Source organism: Semicossyphus pulcher, unplaced genomic scaffold (genome assembly GCF_022749685.1).
Source record: "Semicossyphus pulcher isolate SPU_LCO1_2020_fin unplaced genomic scaffold, fSemPul1.0.p SCAF_26, whole genome shotgun sequence".
In the NCBI taxonomy this organism is placed as follows: domain Eukaryota; kingdom Metazoa; phylum Chordata; class Actinopteri; order Labriformes; family Labridae; genus Semicossyphus; species Semicossyphus pulcher.
This window is the reverse complement of record NW_027211700.1, coordinates 430506-446462: the sequence shown is the minus strand read 5'-3', so window position 1 is coordinate 446462 and position 15957 is coordinate 430506. Positions and strand designations below refer to the sequence as shown.

Here is a 15957-nt window from a genome sequence, read left to right as displayed (position 1 = left end):
GCATTACCATAATGATAATAATAATAACAGTAAATGATTTTTGATTATATTACATGACAATATATGTGATTGAGAAAGTTTTCTTCTTACCTAAAAATCAATTCACTTTATAAAGGAAGGTTTAAATTAGAGTTGACTATTTTTCCCTCGATTTTATTTTATTTTTGTGGACAAGAAAGTGTTATGCATGTTAAATACAGTGATGGAGAAAGTACAACAGTGTCTTACTCTGTTACAAATTCTGCTTTTTTATCTGATATTGACATTGACAAAAAGTACCTTAAACCCAAAAAAATTGATAAAATGTAAATTAAACAAAAAACAAATGTCTCTGTCAGTGTTAGTCAATATATATTATAAAGATAACATTATCAAGATTTTTGTATTAATCATGTCATATTAATTTATTTATCAAGGGGTTTATTTTCATTTTGGCAGCTTCCGTCCTCCATAGTCAATGCCCACAACACCAAAAAATTTGTATTTAGGTAAATTCATTGCCAGGCCTTGCCTTATCAAAAATTATGCCAAATAGGTTTCCTTAGCTCAAGCCTGAGCAGCAGATAACTGCAACACATGCACTGAGATATGTGTTAAATTGATATGCATAAAAAGGTAATACACGAATATTTCCCACTTTAAAAGGTTCATTTAATCATACATTTATCTTTTGTTAACTTATTTGATATTTCTGAAAAATATACAAATACCAGATCTGATACTTCATTAACAAAAAAGGAAATGTCCATTTAAGCCTTCCAACTTGCTACACCACGAATGGGGCTTAAAAGATATGAACGCCAACTTTCACAAGAAAAAGAGGTGAACCCACAGCATACACTCTCTGAGTGAGAATAATGATATGTAATTGGACTTCTGTGCTAGGGATGGATTGGCCATAACGTACACCAAGTTCGAACATAGGGTGATTAATTAGTGTACCTGGAAACAGAATACCCTCAGTCGAAGATCGATTACGATTTTATCATCAGATCTGCGACCATATGTCTTCGATACTCAGGTAAAGAAAGGAGCAGAGCTGTCAGCTGATCTCCACCTGGTGGTTAGTTGGATCAAATTCCCGTGGGAGGCGTCAAGAATGATCTGGTAATCCTAAACATGTGATGAGGGTGAACTAGAAACATCTGGCTGTGGCCCATGTCTGCAAGATCTTGAACTCCCACCTCCAGAAGAATTTCTCTTGCACTCCAGGTGGGGACCTGGAATCCAAGTGGGACAGATTCAAATTCTCTATTGTGGAAGTGATTACTACGAGGTGTGACCAGAAGGCCATTGGCACCCGTTGTTGCTGCAACCTAAGAACCCATTGAAGGAAGCCGTTACTGAAGAAGAAGGTGGGCTTTCAAGCTTGGTTAGCCCACTTGTCTCCAGATGTTGCTGCAGGTCTGGGAGGCAAGGAGGGCTAGGAATTCTGGCATAACATTACATGTCTCTGGAGGAGAAAGCAGGTTTTGGCTCAGGCGGTCTTTTACAGAGGAGCAGAACTGTAAAGGAATTTTGTGTAGCACTGGAGAATACATCTTGAGAAACTCCTAATGCAAACCAAAATGTCCTCTGATGAGGAGACGGAGTTTGAAGATCCAGGGGAAGCCTTGGAAAAGGTTGCTGAGGTAGTCAAGAAGTTCTGAAACATTTGGACATTTTTTGGCTGTCTTGGCTGACACACTGCATCTCTGGGTTTTGCAGATAATCTGGTTCTGTTGGCTTCCTCACGCTGTGACCTCCAGCACGCACTGGGGCGGTGGATTGCTCCCTCTGGTTGAGTTCAAATATTGCGGTTTTTTTTCAAGCCTCTTTTTGATTAGTAAACATGATCTTTGCCCCCAAAGCATGACGTGTACTCTTTTCTTTTTTTTAAGTCTTACATTTTTAATATTTGTCTTTTTTAAACTGTGCTGCGACTAAACTCGAATTGACACAATGTGGTGCATACAATACTGATGATTAGTTGAAATACCTCCAGAGTCCAGGCCTCCAATAATCTGTAGCAGTCCATTAACTGCTGTTGTGTTTCATCCAAATTATTTCCTTCTGTAGCTTTCAGTCTCTACTGTAGACTCTGCTGTTCCTCTTTAACAACTCAAACTGTTTTTAATACATGCAACAATTCAAAGGGTCACTTGTTCACACATTTTAAGCAACTCAAACCGGGGAACAGATGACAGCGATAATGTTAACTGAATGTAAATAGAAGGAATAAACCTTTTTGTTAAAATTATAGCTTGTGATAATAAAGGGTGTCAAGACTATCCTTGGAGAATCCAAGGGGAAAAAAATGGACTGCTTTTCTGGTCAACCTAAAGTTGGTCCAGGCCCTTTGCAACCCTTATGTAAGGTAAATGTGTAGGTTTCATCTCATTGATCTGTTTTTTAACCACGTTGTCTGTAAAATGAATGTCCACTGCCCAGGAGCTTCTACTTTTTATCAGTTTATTCTGTGAAAAGTGTTGTTTCTGAAATGTCGGATTTGAAGATCTTTCCTGAGGCTAATAATTGAAATGCTTTTCTGAACCAACTATAAAAGAATGCATATATAATAGGGTTCATAGTAGAATTCAAGTATCCAATCCATGTAAGTGTTTCAAACAATTCTGGGGGTGTTGAGTAATTGATAAAGGGATCAATGATGTTACAGGTAAAAAAGGGAGTCCAAAAAGAAAGAAATGCCCCCATGATGATAGCCAGTGTTTTAGTGGCTTTTGTCTGGCTGGTATTTGAGCTGACACAGCCTGCTTTCTGTATGCTGTGAAACTGTCTCTTAGCCACAAGGAAAATCTTCAGATAAACACTAAGCAATATTATTCCCGGAATGTAAAATGAAATTACTGATGAAACAACACTTGAAAGTCCACTCTGAAACAAAACACATCCTCCTTCACACACAACATGGTTATAGTAGAACTCCTCCACCTCCAAAATGTTTAACTTCAGAAAAATCATTCCAAAGCCTGTAAGAGCTGAAATACTCCAGCTGAGCAGAATCATGATCAACACAACATGAACAGATATTTTTCTTCTGTAAAGCAAAGGTTGGCAAACAGCATAATATCGGTCAACTGATATGAATGACAGATTTAGAATTGATGCTGTACACAACATGACATCAGAGCTCATGTAGATGTTACAGAAGACGTCACCAAAATACCAACAAGACTCTATAGTTCGAAACATACTGGGTAACATGACTAACATCCCTAAAAGCAGGTCAGACACAGCGAGAGAGAAAATCAGGTAATTTGTTGGAGTATGGAGCTGCTTAAAATAGGCAACTGAGACGGTAACCAAAAGGTTTCCACACACTGTTAGAATGACTATGATCCCGAAAATCATGTAGAGGGCGATGCGTAGGGGTAAGGGATAGATGGTCCTCGGACATGAATTATTTCTTGACTCATAGCAGAGAACTGGCTCCATCTGTTTTGAGGAAAACAAGAATGAAAATCAATTCTTGAATTGAATTAAATATTAGGAACAGCTCTTTAGGTCAACATCCCTCTCTACTTGGCTTGTATAGAACTCCCCAACAGTGGTGCAAACCTTTTATGTGCATTTATCCCTAAATTGGTGGCAATATGCAAAATATTGACCTCAGTAGAAACCTTGGTATATTTCAAGGCATATGTTGTCAGTTTGGTTCAAAACTCATAGAGGTCAATCAGAACAGACTGAAACACAAAACAAAGCAACAACAACTAAAGAAAAGTTGGTTCCATTTGTACATACATATATTGTAAATACATTAAGCCTATGCTTTTTAATATTTTGGCATCTCTTGTTGTTGCCATGCAGCTTAGAACTGAAGTATTATTATTATTAATAATATTATTAATTGAGTGTATCTATGCCATACAACCAACTGTCAGCTCACTTCAAATAAACATTTGTAACCAATGCTTTAGTTGAAAACTGTTCATAAATCATTCAAAAAAATTACCAGTGCACTGTCCACAAAGCATATTCAAACACAGTTTTACTTCAGTCCTATACTCACCTTCCATAATCAGCTGAACAGTATGGCCACCAAACAATGTGCTTCATATGAGATCAGTTTCAGTAGTTCTTGTACTTCTGAGCGCTCCATTGAGCATGTTAAAGTTTGATGTTAAACTATAGATCCTAAGGGAGTAAGGTTGCTGTTCTCCCAATACACACTGCACCATGGTACAGTATCCGGTGAATATCCCTTTGCAATTCATTAGCAACATACACTGCTCCAAAAAATTAAGGGAACACTTAAATCAAACATCGGATCTTGATGAACGTATAATTCAAGTTGAAAATCTTGACTGATGTACATTGTATAATATGTTGAGAAGAAAATGACATAACGGTCAGTGGAAACCAAAATCATCAGCCCAATGAGGGTTGGATTCAAAATCACACCCAAAATCAAAGTAAAACATTTAAATCACAGGCTGATCCAACTTCTGTGAATGTCATCATGGCAACTCATAATGTGACTTAGTATTGTGTATGGCCCCTGCATGCCCGTATGCACTCCCGACAACGTCTGGGCATGCTCCAGATGAGTCGGCGGATGGTGTTCTGGGGGATCTCCTCCTAGACCTGGATCAGGGCATCGGTTAGCTCCTGGACAGTCTGTGGCGGTACTTGGTGGCGTCTGATGCACCGATACATAATGTCCCATAGGTGCTCAATTGGATTTAGGTCAGGGGAACGAGAGGGCTAGTTAATGGCATAAATGCATTCGTCATCCAGGAACTGCCCAAACACTCTGGCCACATGAGGCCAGACATTGTCCTGCACCAGGAGGAACCCAGGGCCCACTGCACCACCATAAGGTCTAACAATTGCTTGGAGGATGTCATCCCGGTACCTAACAGCAGTCAGGGTACCATTGGCTATGACATGGAGGTCTGTGCAGCCCTCAAAGGAAATGCCTCCCCAGACTATCACCGACCCACCGCCAAACCGGTCATGCTGGATGATATTACAGGCAGCATAATGTTCAACACAGCATCTGCAAACTCTTTCACATCTGTCACATGTGCTCAGTGTGAACTGGCTCTCATCTGTGAAGAGAACAGGGTGCCAATGGCAGACCTGCAAATTCCTGTGTTCTCTGGCCTATGCTAATGGAGCTGCACGGTGCTGGGCTGTGAGCACAGGTCCCATTAGAGGACATTGACCTCCTCCATGCTCTTGAGACTGTGCTGGGAGACACAGCCAACCTTCTTGTGACCGCACGTATGGATGTGCCATCCTGGAGGAGCTGGACTACCTGTGCAACCTGATTGGGCTGCAGGTACCACCTCATGCTACCAGTAGTGACAAGGACACTAGCAGAACACAAAACTAAAGAAGAATCAGTCAGTCAGTATCAGGAGAGAGCAACTGTCTGTGGCCACCACATGGGGGGTTGTCTTGCTTTTGCCTCTCCATTGCTCCTGTTGTCACTTTAATTTGCACCATAGCAGGTGAAATTGATTCACAATCATAATTCCTAAAAGGACAGATTGATATCCCTGAAGTTTAACTGACTTGGTGTTAAATGTTCCCTAAATTTTTTTGAGCAGTGTATTTTTCCAACGTGTTTTGGGAGTTGTGAAACTGTTTTAGTTGGGATGAGTATACTTAGATTTAAAACATGTTCATGACTCCTTAAATATGTAGTTAGATTTCTGAACAAATGTACTGATCTGTAAATCTATGTGGCTTTTGGACAATGTATGCAGGTCCACAAATTTTCATTACCTTGTGATGCTCTGTTTGTTCTGTCCATCCATCAGTTTTCCCTGGCTAGGTTGGTCCCGTGACTTTTGGCTTATTCTGGGGGTTACAAAGTTGTTCCCAGGACTGATGAGATATCTGATCACTCCAGCAACTTCTGGGCGTATCCTACCAGTTGGGAGTACTCTGAAAACCTTTATTTTGAGCCCGTTCTGGAGGTCGGAGCTGTTTTTCTGACCATAGCTTCTCTTAGGCTGAGCTTGTCTCAAGTGAACTACGACTTGAACCCAAATGCACGACTCAGAAACAAAGTACAAATAAACAATCTTTTAATAACAAAGTGCAAAAATGAAAATCACTCTACAGAGGAAAATACAAGTGAAGAAACCAAAAATCACTCTGAGGAAAAAACTTCTATGACCAAAAAAGGCTAGACAAAGTATCAAAATAACACAAGCAAGAGCAAAACAAAGAGTCAAAATAATACAAAACCTGAATTGACGTAAAGCATAACATGGAAGTGGCGTAGGTTCTCTGACTGCATGGGACAAGACAAACTGGCACAGAACAAAGGGAAACGCAGACAATATATAGACAAGGTAATGGGGAACAGGTGAAAACAATCAGGGCAGTGAAGACAATCAGACCAGCTGGGAACACACAAGGGGAAGGGGCAAGTTACCTGAAACAATAGGAGAGTTAGATTTCAAAATAAAACAGGAAGCCACAAGACAACATAGACACAAAACAAAAACTAAACATAACCAGATTTCATGGACATGACAGAGCTTAGCTACCCTGTGGAGTAGGGATGGGCATTTCAAGCAAAAATACTATTTGATATTCACTGAGAACTATTTGAGTATTACTCGAAGAATTCCGCCCATCAACCCCCAAACCAATGCACGCAAACACGCTGAGATAAGGAGAGAGGGAGAGACCGATTTCGTTTTTTACAACTCCTATGATTTTATTTAATGTGGAAATGTTTTCCAGAAAACTGCAATAAAACCCAGGGTATAATAGAATGTGCATCTTCCCTATATTATACACAGACATGGATCCTTTCTTGCATGGTGAGAATCATACGGTGCATTGTCTTTGTAGACTTGTGAAATGCTACTTTTAACTTTCAAGCATTGAACTTGACCTAATTTTCATTCATTTCTTCAAAGGAGCTCCACACAGAACCATTTGACGGCTGCAGAAATCCCTGCATTTATCTCTGGTTCCAAATCTCACAGCGCCACATCCAGGTTGACTCCTGCCAAGGGAGTTTGAATTCTTACCTTCTGCTGAAGATTGGGTTTGAATTCCTACCTTGTGCTTAAAGATACAGAGTTCTTGCCCAGAGGACAAAGACATGGACAAAAACAGGAGGCTAACATTCACCCAAACTTGTCTTCCTCTGGAGGTCAAGTGCCCTTTTATGACAATGTCACTTTAAACTGTTTGATTTACTACCATTAAACATAAGGGCCCACTTGTTAAAGTGGCAGGTGAATTATTGTGGTGAATTATCTACAGCTCTCTGACTTCTGCTATAGGCAGGTCTGAAGGATGGCCCATGCAATATTGGACTGTCCTGACTGACTCCTGCTGAGGGAGTTTGAGTCCCTGCCTTCTGCCCATAGATGCCGAGTTCTTGCTCAGAGGACAAAAACATACAAAGCCTCTTTTTGATTTGTGAACATGATCTTTGCCCCTAAGCACTACATGTACTCTTTAATTAGCTCTTTTTTTTGCAGTCTTCAATTCTAGTTACCTTACAGTTGTAATATTTGTCTTTTTAAACCGGGCTGCAACTTAACTTGACTTGACACAATATGGTGCATATAATACTGATGATTAGTTGGAATACTTCATAAACAGCATCCACTCTTCTATAAATCTATACATGACAAAATTGTATGTTTTATAAAATATGATACCCAACATTTAAATGAAGTCCTGGCCTCCAATGATCTGTAGCAGTCCATCAACTGCTGTTGTGTTTCATCCGAATGACTCCTTCTGTAGCTTTCAGTCTCTACTGTTGACTCTGCATTACCTTTTTAACAACTCAAACTATTTTTAATACATGTAACAATTGAAATGGTCACTTGTTCACAAATTTTAAGAAACAGACAGTGATAATACATAAATGCAGTGACGGTCTTAAATGAAAATGAACAGAATAAATCAAGCACCTTGACATAACTTTGGTTATGATTTGGCGCTATATAAATATAAATTGATTGATTGAATAAACCTTTTTGTTAAAATTATAGCTTGTGATAATAAAGGGTGTCAAGACTATCCTTGGAGAATCCAAGGGAGAAAAAATGGACTGCTTTTCTGGTTAACCTAAAGTTGGTCCAGGCCCTTTGTAACCCTTATGTAAGGTAAATGTGTAGGTTTCATCTCATTGATCTGTTTTTTAACCACGTTGTCTGTAAAATGAATGTCCACTGCCCAGGAGCTTCTACTTTTTATCAGTTTATTCTGTGAAAAGTGTTGTTTCTGAAATGTCGGATTTGAAGATCTTTCCTGAGGCTAATAATTGAAATGCTTTTCTGAACCAACTATAAAAGAATGCATATATAATAGGGTTCATAGTAGAATTCAAGTATCCAACACATAAAAGTGTTACAAACAATTCTGGGGGTGTTGAGTAATTGATAAAGGGATTAATGATGTTACAGGTAAAAAAGGGAGTCCAAAAAGAAAGAAATGCCCCCATGATGATAGCCAGTGTTTTAGTGGCTTTTGTCTGGTTGGTATTTGAGCTGACACAGCCTGCTTTCTGTATGCTGTGAAACTGTCTCTTAGCCACAAGGAAAATCTTCAGATAAACACTAAGCAATATTATTCCCGGAATGTAAAATGAAATTACTGATGAAACAACACTTGAAAGTCCACTCTGAAACAAAACACATCCTCCTTCACACACAACATGGTTATAGTAGAACTCCTCCACCCCCAAAATGTTTAACTTCAGAAAAATCATTCCAAAGCCTGTAAGAGCTGAAATACTCCAGCTGAGCAGAATCATGATCAACACAACATGAACAGATATTTTTCTTCTGTAAAGCAAAGGTTGGCAAACAGCATAATATCGGTCAACTGATATGAATGACAGATTTAGAATTGATGCTGTACACAACATGACATCAGAGCTCAGGTGGATGTTACAGAAGACGTCACCAAAATACCAACAAGACTCTATAGTTTGAAACATACTGGGTAACATGACTAACATCCCTAAAAGCAGGTCAGACACAGCGAGAGAGAAAATCAGGTAATTTGTTGGAGTATGGAGCTGCTTAAAATAGGCAACTGAGACGGTAACCAAAAGGTTTCCACACACTGTTAGAATGACTATGATCCCGAAAATCATGTAGAGGGCGATGCGTAGGGGTAAGGGATAGATGGTCCTCGGACATGAATTATTTCTTGACTCATAGCAGAGAACTGGCTCCATCTGTTTTGAGGAAAACAAGAATGAAAATCAATTCTTGAATTGAATTAAATATTAGGAACAGCTCTTTAGGTCAACATCCCTCTCTACTTGGCTTGTATAGAACTCCCCAACAGTGGTGCAAACCTTTTATGTGCATTTATCCCTAAATTGGTGGCAATATGCAAAATATTGACCTCAGTAGAAACCTTGGTATATTTCAAGGCATATGTTGTCAGTTTGGTTCAAAACTCATAGAGGTCAATCAGAACAGACTGAAACACAAAACAAAGCAACAACAACTAAAGAAAAGATGGTTCCATTTGTACATACATATATTGTAAATACATTAAGCCTATGCTTTTTAATATTTTGGCATCTCTTGTTGTTGCCATGCAGCTTAGAACTGCAGTATTATTAATTGAGTGTATCTATGCCATACAACCAACTGTCAGCTCACTTCAAATAAACATTTGTAACCAATGCTTTAGTTGAAAACTGTTCATAAATCATTCAAAAATATTACCAGTGCACTGTCCACAAAGCATATTCAAACACAGTTTTACTTCAGTCCTATACTCACCTTCCATAATCAGCTGAACAGTATGGCCACCAAACAATGTGCTTCATACGAGATCAGTTTCAGTAGTTCTTGTACTTCTGAGCGCTCCATTGAGCATGTTAAAGTTTGATGTTAAACTATAGATCCTAAGGGAGTAAGGTTGCTGTTCTCCCAATACACACTGCACCATGGTACAGTATCCGGTGAATATCCCTTTGCAATTCATTAGCAACATACACTGCTCCAAAAAATTAAGGGAACACTTAAATCAAACATCGGATCTTGATGAACGTATAATTCAAGTTGAAAATCTTTACTGATGTACATTGTATAATATGTTGAGAAGAAAATGACATAACGGTCAGTGGAAACCAAAATCATCAGCCCAATGAGGGTTGGATTCAAAATCACACCCAAAATCAAAGTAAATCATTTAAATCACAGGCTGATCCAACTTCTGTGAATGTCATCATGGCAACTCATAATGTGACTTAGTATTGTGTATGGCCCCTGCATGCCCGTATGCACTCCCGACAACGTCTGGGCATGCTCCAGATGAGTCGGCGGATGGTGTTCTGGGGGATCTCCTCCTAGACCTGGATCAGGGCATCGGTTAGCTCCTGGACAGTCTGTGGCGGTACTTGGTGGCGTCTGATGCACCGATACATAATGTCCCATAGGTGCTCAATTGGATTTAGGTCAGGGGAACGAGAGGGCTAGTTAATGGCATAAATGCATTCGTCATCCAGGAACTGCCCAAACACTCTGGCCACATGAGGCCAGACATTGTCCTGCACCAGGAGGAACCCAGGGTCCACTGCACCACCATAAGGTCTAACAATTGCTTGGAGGATGTCATCCCGGTACCTAACAGCAGTCAGGGTACCATTGGCTATGACATGGAGGTCTGTGCAGCCCTCAAAGGAAATGCCTCCGCAGACTATCACTGACCCACCGCCAAACCGGTCATGCTGGATGATGTTACAGGCAGCATAATGTTCAACACAGCATCTCCAGACTCTTTCACATCTGTCACATGTGCTCAGTGTGAACTGGCTCTCATCTGTGAAGAGAACAGGGTGCCAATGGCAGACCTGCAAATTCCTGTGTTCTCTGGCCTATGCTAATGGAGCTGCACGGTGCTGGGCTGTGAGCACAGGTCCCATTAGAGGACATTGACCTCCTCCATGCTCTTGAGACTGTGCTGGGAGACACAGCCAACCTTCTTGTGACCGCACGTATGGATGTGCCATCCTGGAGGAGCTGGACTACCTGTGCAACCTGATTGGGCTGCAGGTACCACCTCATGCTACCAGTAGTGACAAGGACACTAGCAGAACACAAAACTAAAGAAGAATCAGTCAGTCAGTATCAGGAGAGAGCAACTGTCTGTGGCCACCACATGGGGGATTGTCTTGCTTTTGCCTCTCCATTGCTCCTGTTGTCACTTTAATTTGCACCATAGCAGGTGAAATTGATTCACAATCATAATTCCTAAAAGGACAGATTGATATCCCTGAAGTTTAACTGACTTGGTGTTAAATGTTCCCTAAATTTTTTTGAGCAGTGTATTTTTCCAACGTGTTTTGGGAGTTGTGAAACTGTTTTAGTTGGGATGAGTATACTTAGATTTAAAACATGTTCATGACTCCTTAAATATGTAGTTAGATTTCTGAACAAACGTACTGATCTGTAAATCTATGTGGCTTTTGGACAATGTATGCAGGTCCACAAATTTTCATTACCTTGTGATGCTCTGTTTGTTCTGTCCATCCATCAGTTTTCCCTGGCTAGGTTGGTCCCGTGACTTTTGGCTTATTCTGGGGGTTACAAAGTTGTTCCCAGGACTGATGAGATATCTGATCACTCCAGCAACTTCTGGGCGTATCCTACCAGTTGGGAGTACTCTGAAAACCTTTATTTTGAGCCCGTTCTGGAGGTCGGAGCTGTTTTTCTGACCATAGCTTCTCTTAGGCTGAGCTTGTCTCAAGTGAACTACGACTTGAACCCAAATGCACGACTCAGAAACAAAGTACAAATAAACAATCTTTTAATAACAAAGTGCAAAAATGAAAATCACTCTACAGAGGAAAATACAAGTGAAGAAACCAAAAATCACTCTGAGGAAAAAACTTCTATGACCAAAAAAGGCTAGACAAAGTATCAAAATAACACAAGCAAGAGCAAAACAAAGAGTCAAAATAATACAAAACCTGAATTGACGTAAAGCATAACATGGAAGTGGCGTAGGTTCTCTGACTGCATGGGACAAGACAAACTGGCACAGAACAAAGGGAAACGCAGACAATATATAGACAAGGTAATGGGGAACAGGTGAAAACAATCAGGGCAGTGAAGACAATCAGACCAGCTGGGAACACACAAGGGGAAGGGGCAAGTTACCTGAAACAATAGGAGAGTTAGATTTCAAAATAAAACAGGAAGCCACAAGACAACATAGACACAAAACAAAAACTAAACATAACCAGATTTCATGGACATGACAGAGCTTAGCTACCCTGTGGAGTAGGGATGGGCATTTCAAGCATAAATACTATTTGATATTCACTGAGAACTATTTGAGTATTACTCGAAGAATTCCGCCCATCAACCCCCAAACCAATGCACGCAAACACGCTGAGATAAGGAGTGAGGGAGAGACCGATTTCATTTTTTACAACTCCTATGATTTTATTTAATGTGGAAATGTTTTCCAGAAAACTGCAATAAAACCCAGGGTATAATAGAATGTGCATCTTCCCTATATTATACACAGACATGGATCCTTTCTTGCATGGTGAGAATCATACGGTGCATTGTCTTTGTAGACTTGTGAAATGCTACTTTTAACTTTCAAGCATTGAACTTGAACTCATTTTCATTCATTTCTTCAAAGGAGCTCCACACAGAACCATTTGACGGCTGCAGAAATCCCTGCATTTATCTCTGGTTCCAAATCTCACAGCGCCACATCCAGGTTGACTCCTGCCAAGGGAGTTTGAATTCTTACCTTCTGCTGAAGATTGGGTTTGAATTCCTACCTTGTGCTTAAAGATACAGAGTTCTTGCCCAGAGGACAAAGACATGGACAAAAACAGGAGGCTAACATTCACCCAAACTTGTCTTCCTCTGGAGGTCAAGTGCCCTTTTATGACAATGTCACTTTAAACTGTTTGATTTACTACCATTAAACATAAGGGCCCACTTGTTAAAGTGGCAGGTGAATTATTGTGGCGAGTTATCTACAGCTCTCTGACTTCTGCTATAGGCAGGTCTGAAGGATGGCCCATGCAATATTGGACTGTCTTGGCTTCCCTCTTGACCTTGACCACTCACCAATCACTCCGGGCCGGTAACTTTCCAAATTCACTGGCCCTGCCATTAAAACCACTGGCCCTGAAATTATATATTTTGGTATTATTTTAACGTCAAATTTTGTTTCTCTGTAAGGGTTCTTATTAATGAATATGTGTTCAATTGTGGAACTATTATAAACTATAAAAATAGACCAATATAATCATATGGGTATAAAGAGGCTTCTTTTACCACTCAGTTCAGCAACTCTGACACCCGCATGAATAAGTAGTAATAGATTGATTGAGTATGTTACCTAGCATTACTGATGCTGTTCAAATGTATGTTTAATTAGCGTGATCAGCCCGTGAGAGTCACTTTTTGAAACTAATTCGTACCGTCTCCTTCTTCCTGTAGCCGTTAAAGGTAAACAGTCCGCGGCAGGTCTGCTCTGTGAACGGTCTGTTTATGTAGCCACAGCGCTAACGTGCACCGGGACGAGGTGCCGCTGATAAAGGGAATACACACTTATTGCCACCTCACGTAACTGCCCGTCTGCCTCGATCTGTGATGGATCGCGTGCATGTTTCCAGTTTACAGGCAGGTGACTGACACACAGACTCTGCATGCACAGCGGCCATGCGGTATCTTGCTAACGTCAAATAGCATGTTCTAGAATGACAGCTGCTCTGTCGCGAGTGCAGTGAGTAGCGTGTTACGTGTTGTTGACAGCAGTAGCCAAAGTACCTGCAGTGATGCTGACATTGTCATGAACCGGGGACCAAGAATGAAAGACTCAATTGCAAACTCAGACCAGTGGACAGATTTCAGAGATTTAATGCCGGACAAGGTTCGGTACACAAAATAGGCAGTCAAAATCAAGCTAAGGTATCCAAAAGACGTGAGGCAAAAGGCAAGGTAAAAAGACAAAACAGGGTCGGAATCAGATCCCATCCCCAGCCTCCTTGTAGCTATTGGACTGGCGCAGCAGCGTCCGGCGGGCTCGCTCCCAGGTTCTCTTACAGCGCTGAACCAAGGCCAATGCGGAAGGGACGGAGGAATAGGGAGCTAGGGCAGGAAACAAAGAGGGTTGGTAACCATGAACAATATGAAATGGAGACAGACCAGTGGATGTGGTTGGAAGAGTATTATGGGCGTATTCAACCCAAACCAGTTTCTGGGACCAGGTTTCAAGGGTTCTGGGAGGCGTGGCAGCGGAGTCCAGTCTCCAACTCCTGATTGATTCTCTCTGATTGTCCATTAGACTGGGGGTGATAACCGGACGATAGGCTGACTGTGGCACGGAGCTGCTTACAGAACTCCCTCCAGAACTGCGACACAAACTGCGGGCCCCTGTCCGACACCACGTAACTGGGGAATCCATGTAATCTGAACACATGAGACATCGTAACCTCAGCCGTTTCCTTGGCTGAGGGAAGTTTTGGAAGGGCAATAAAGTGCACCTTTTTCGAAAATCTGTCGACAACTGTTAAGATGGTTGTGTTACCGTCCGATGGAGGCAAACCAGTCTCAAAGTCCTTGGAGATGTCGGACCAGGGGCGTTGCGGTACAGGAAGAGGCCGCAGTTCTCCGGAGGGTTTCTGGTGGGAAGGCTTGTTAGCAGCACAAACAGAGCAGGCAGGGACATAATCAGTGATGTCCTTTCTCATATTAGGCCACCAGAAATGTTGCTCGGCCACAAACAAGGTCTTCTTAATGCCAGGGTGGAAAATAGTCTTATTAGTGTGAGCCCAGTGGATAACCTCTCCTCGTAAGGGGAAAAGAACAAAGAGTTTATTAGCAGGACATTTGGGCATGGTAACAGCATCCTTAGTGGCCTCCTTAACCCTCGCTTCAATGCTCCAAGTCATAGTAGAAACAAAGCAGGATTTAGGCAAGATAAGTTCGGGGGCAGATACAGACTTTTCATTAGGGAAGAGTCGAGACAAGGCATCGGGTTTAGTGTTCTTAGAACCAGGGCGGTAAGACAAAAAAATAAGCCCACCTAGCTTGCCTTGTGTTTAACCTCTTAGCAGACTTTAAATATTCAAGGTTTTTGTGAACGGTCTATACCAAAAATGGAGTTGGAGCTCCCTCCAGCCAGTGCCTCCACTCTTCCAGGGCAACCTAAACAGCCAGCAGCTCACGGTCACCGATGTCATAGTTTCTCTCAGCCGTGGAGTGCTTCCTGGAGAGGTAAGCACAGGGATGAAGCTTACCGTCTCCGGGGGAAACCTGGGAGAGGATAGCTCCAAGCCCTACATCCGAGGCGTCTACCTCGACGACGAACTGCTGGCTGGGGTCCGGAAGAGTGAGGATGGGAGCTGAAGTGAAACTCCATTTTAGACTCTGGAAAGCAGAAGCACAAGCAGGGGTCCACACAAAAGGTGCGTGTGGAGAGGTTAACTCATGTAAGGACGAAGCTATTGAGCTAAAATGTCTGACAAATTTGCGATAGAAATTGGCAAAGCCTAGGAACCTCTGAACATCTTTACGAGATGTAGGAATAGGCCAATTGGCCACAGCAGAAACCTTCTGAGGATCAATCTTAACCTCCCCCTCAGCTAGCACAAACCCCAAGAAGGATACTGAGGGCTTGTGAAACTCACATTTTTTTCCGCTTTGACATACAGCTGACTCTGTAGAAGTCGCTGCAGTACACAGTGGCCATGAATGGCGTGAGTTTCCTCATCGGGGGAGAAAATCAGGATATCATCTAAATACACAAAGACATAAACGTTGCGTTCCGGAGCTGAAAGAGAATAAAGTCTCCCCTTTGGAGGAGTTGTTCCGGGTAATAAGTCAATTGCACATAAGGTCATAAGGTCTATGGGGTGGGAGAGATTTAGCCTTGGTCTTGCTAAAAACCTCTTTCAGGTCGTGATAACAGGCGGGAACCGAAGACAGATTGGGATATTCAGAAGAGGTTTCAATTTTCATGGTCTGGACA

At 41.5% G+C, this 15957-nt stretch overlaps 2 protein-coding genes across 2 annotated transcripts; both read right to left on the bottom strand.

Annotated features, from left to right (window-relative positions):
• Positions 1 to 2451: 2451 nt before the first annotated feature.
• Positions 2452 to 3435, bottom strand: LOC138604527 (trace amine-associated receptor 1-like). Its single transcript, XM_069676459.1, has one exon. The coding sequence runs from the start codon at positions 3433 to 3435 to the stop codon at positions 2452 to 2454; it is 984 nt and encodes a 327-aa protein (XP_069532560.1).
• A 4756-nt stretch (positions 3436 to 8191) lies between these two features.
• LOC138604526 (trace amine-associated receptor 1-like) lies at positions 8192 to 9175 on the bottom strand. The gene has a single exon (XM_069676457.1). It carries the CDS (start codon positions 9173 to 9175, stop codon positions 8192 to 8194), a length of 984 nt encoding a protein of 327 aa, XP_069532558.1.
• Between the last annotated feature and the right edge of the window lie 6782 nt (positions 9176 to 15957).

Bases quoted from the DNA above. Each gene is read 5' to 3' on its own strand.
- LOC138604527 (XM_069676459.1), bottom strand. From the start codon at position 3,435: ATGGAGCCAGTTCTCTGCTATGAGTCAAGAAATAATTCATGTCCGAGG.
- LOC138604526 (XM_069676457.1), bottom strand. From the start codon at position 9,175: ATGGAGCCAGTTCTCTGCTATGAGTCAAGAAATAATTCATGTCCGAGG.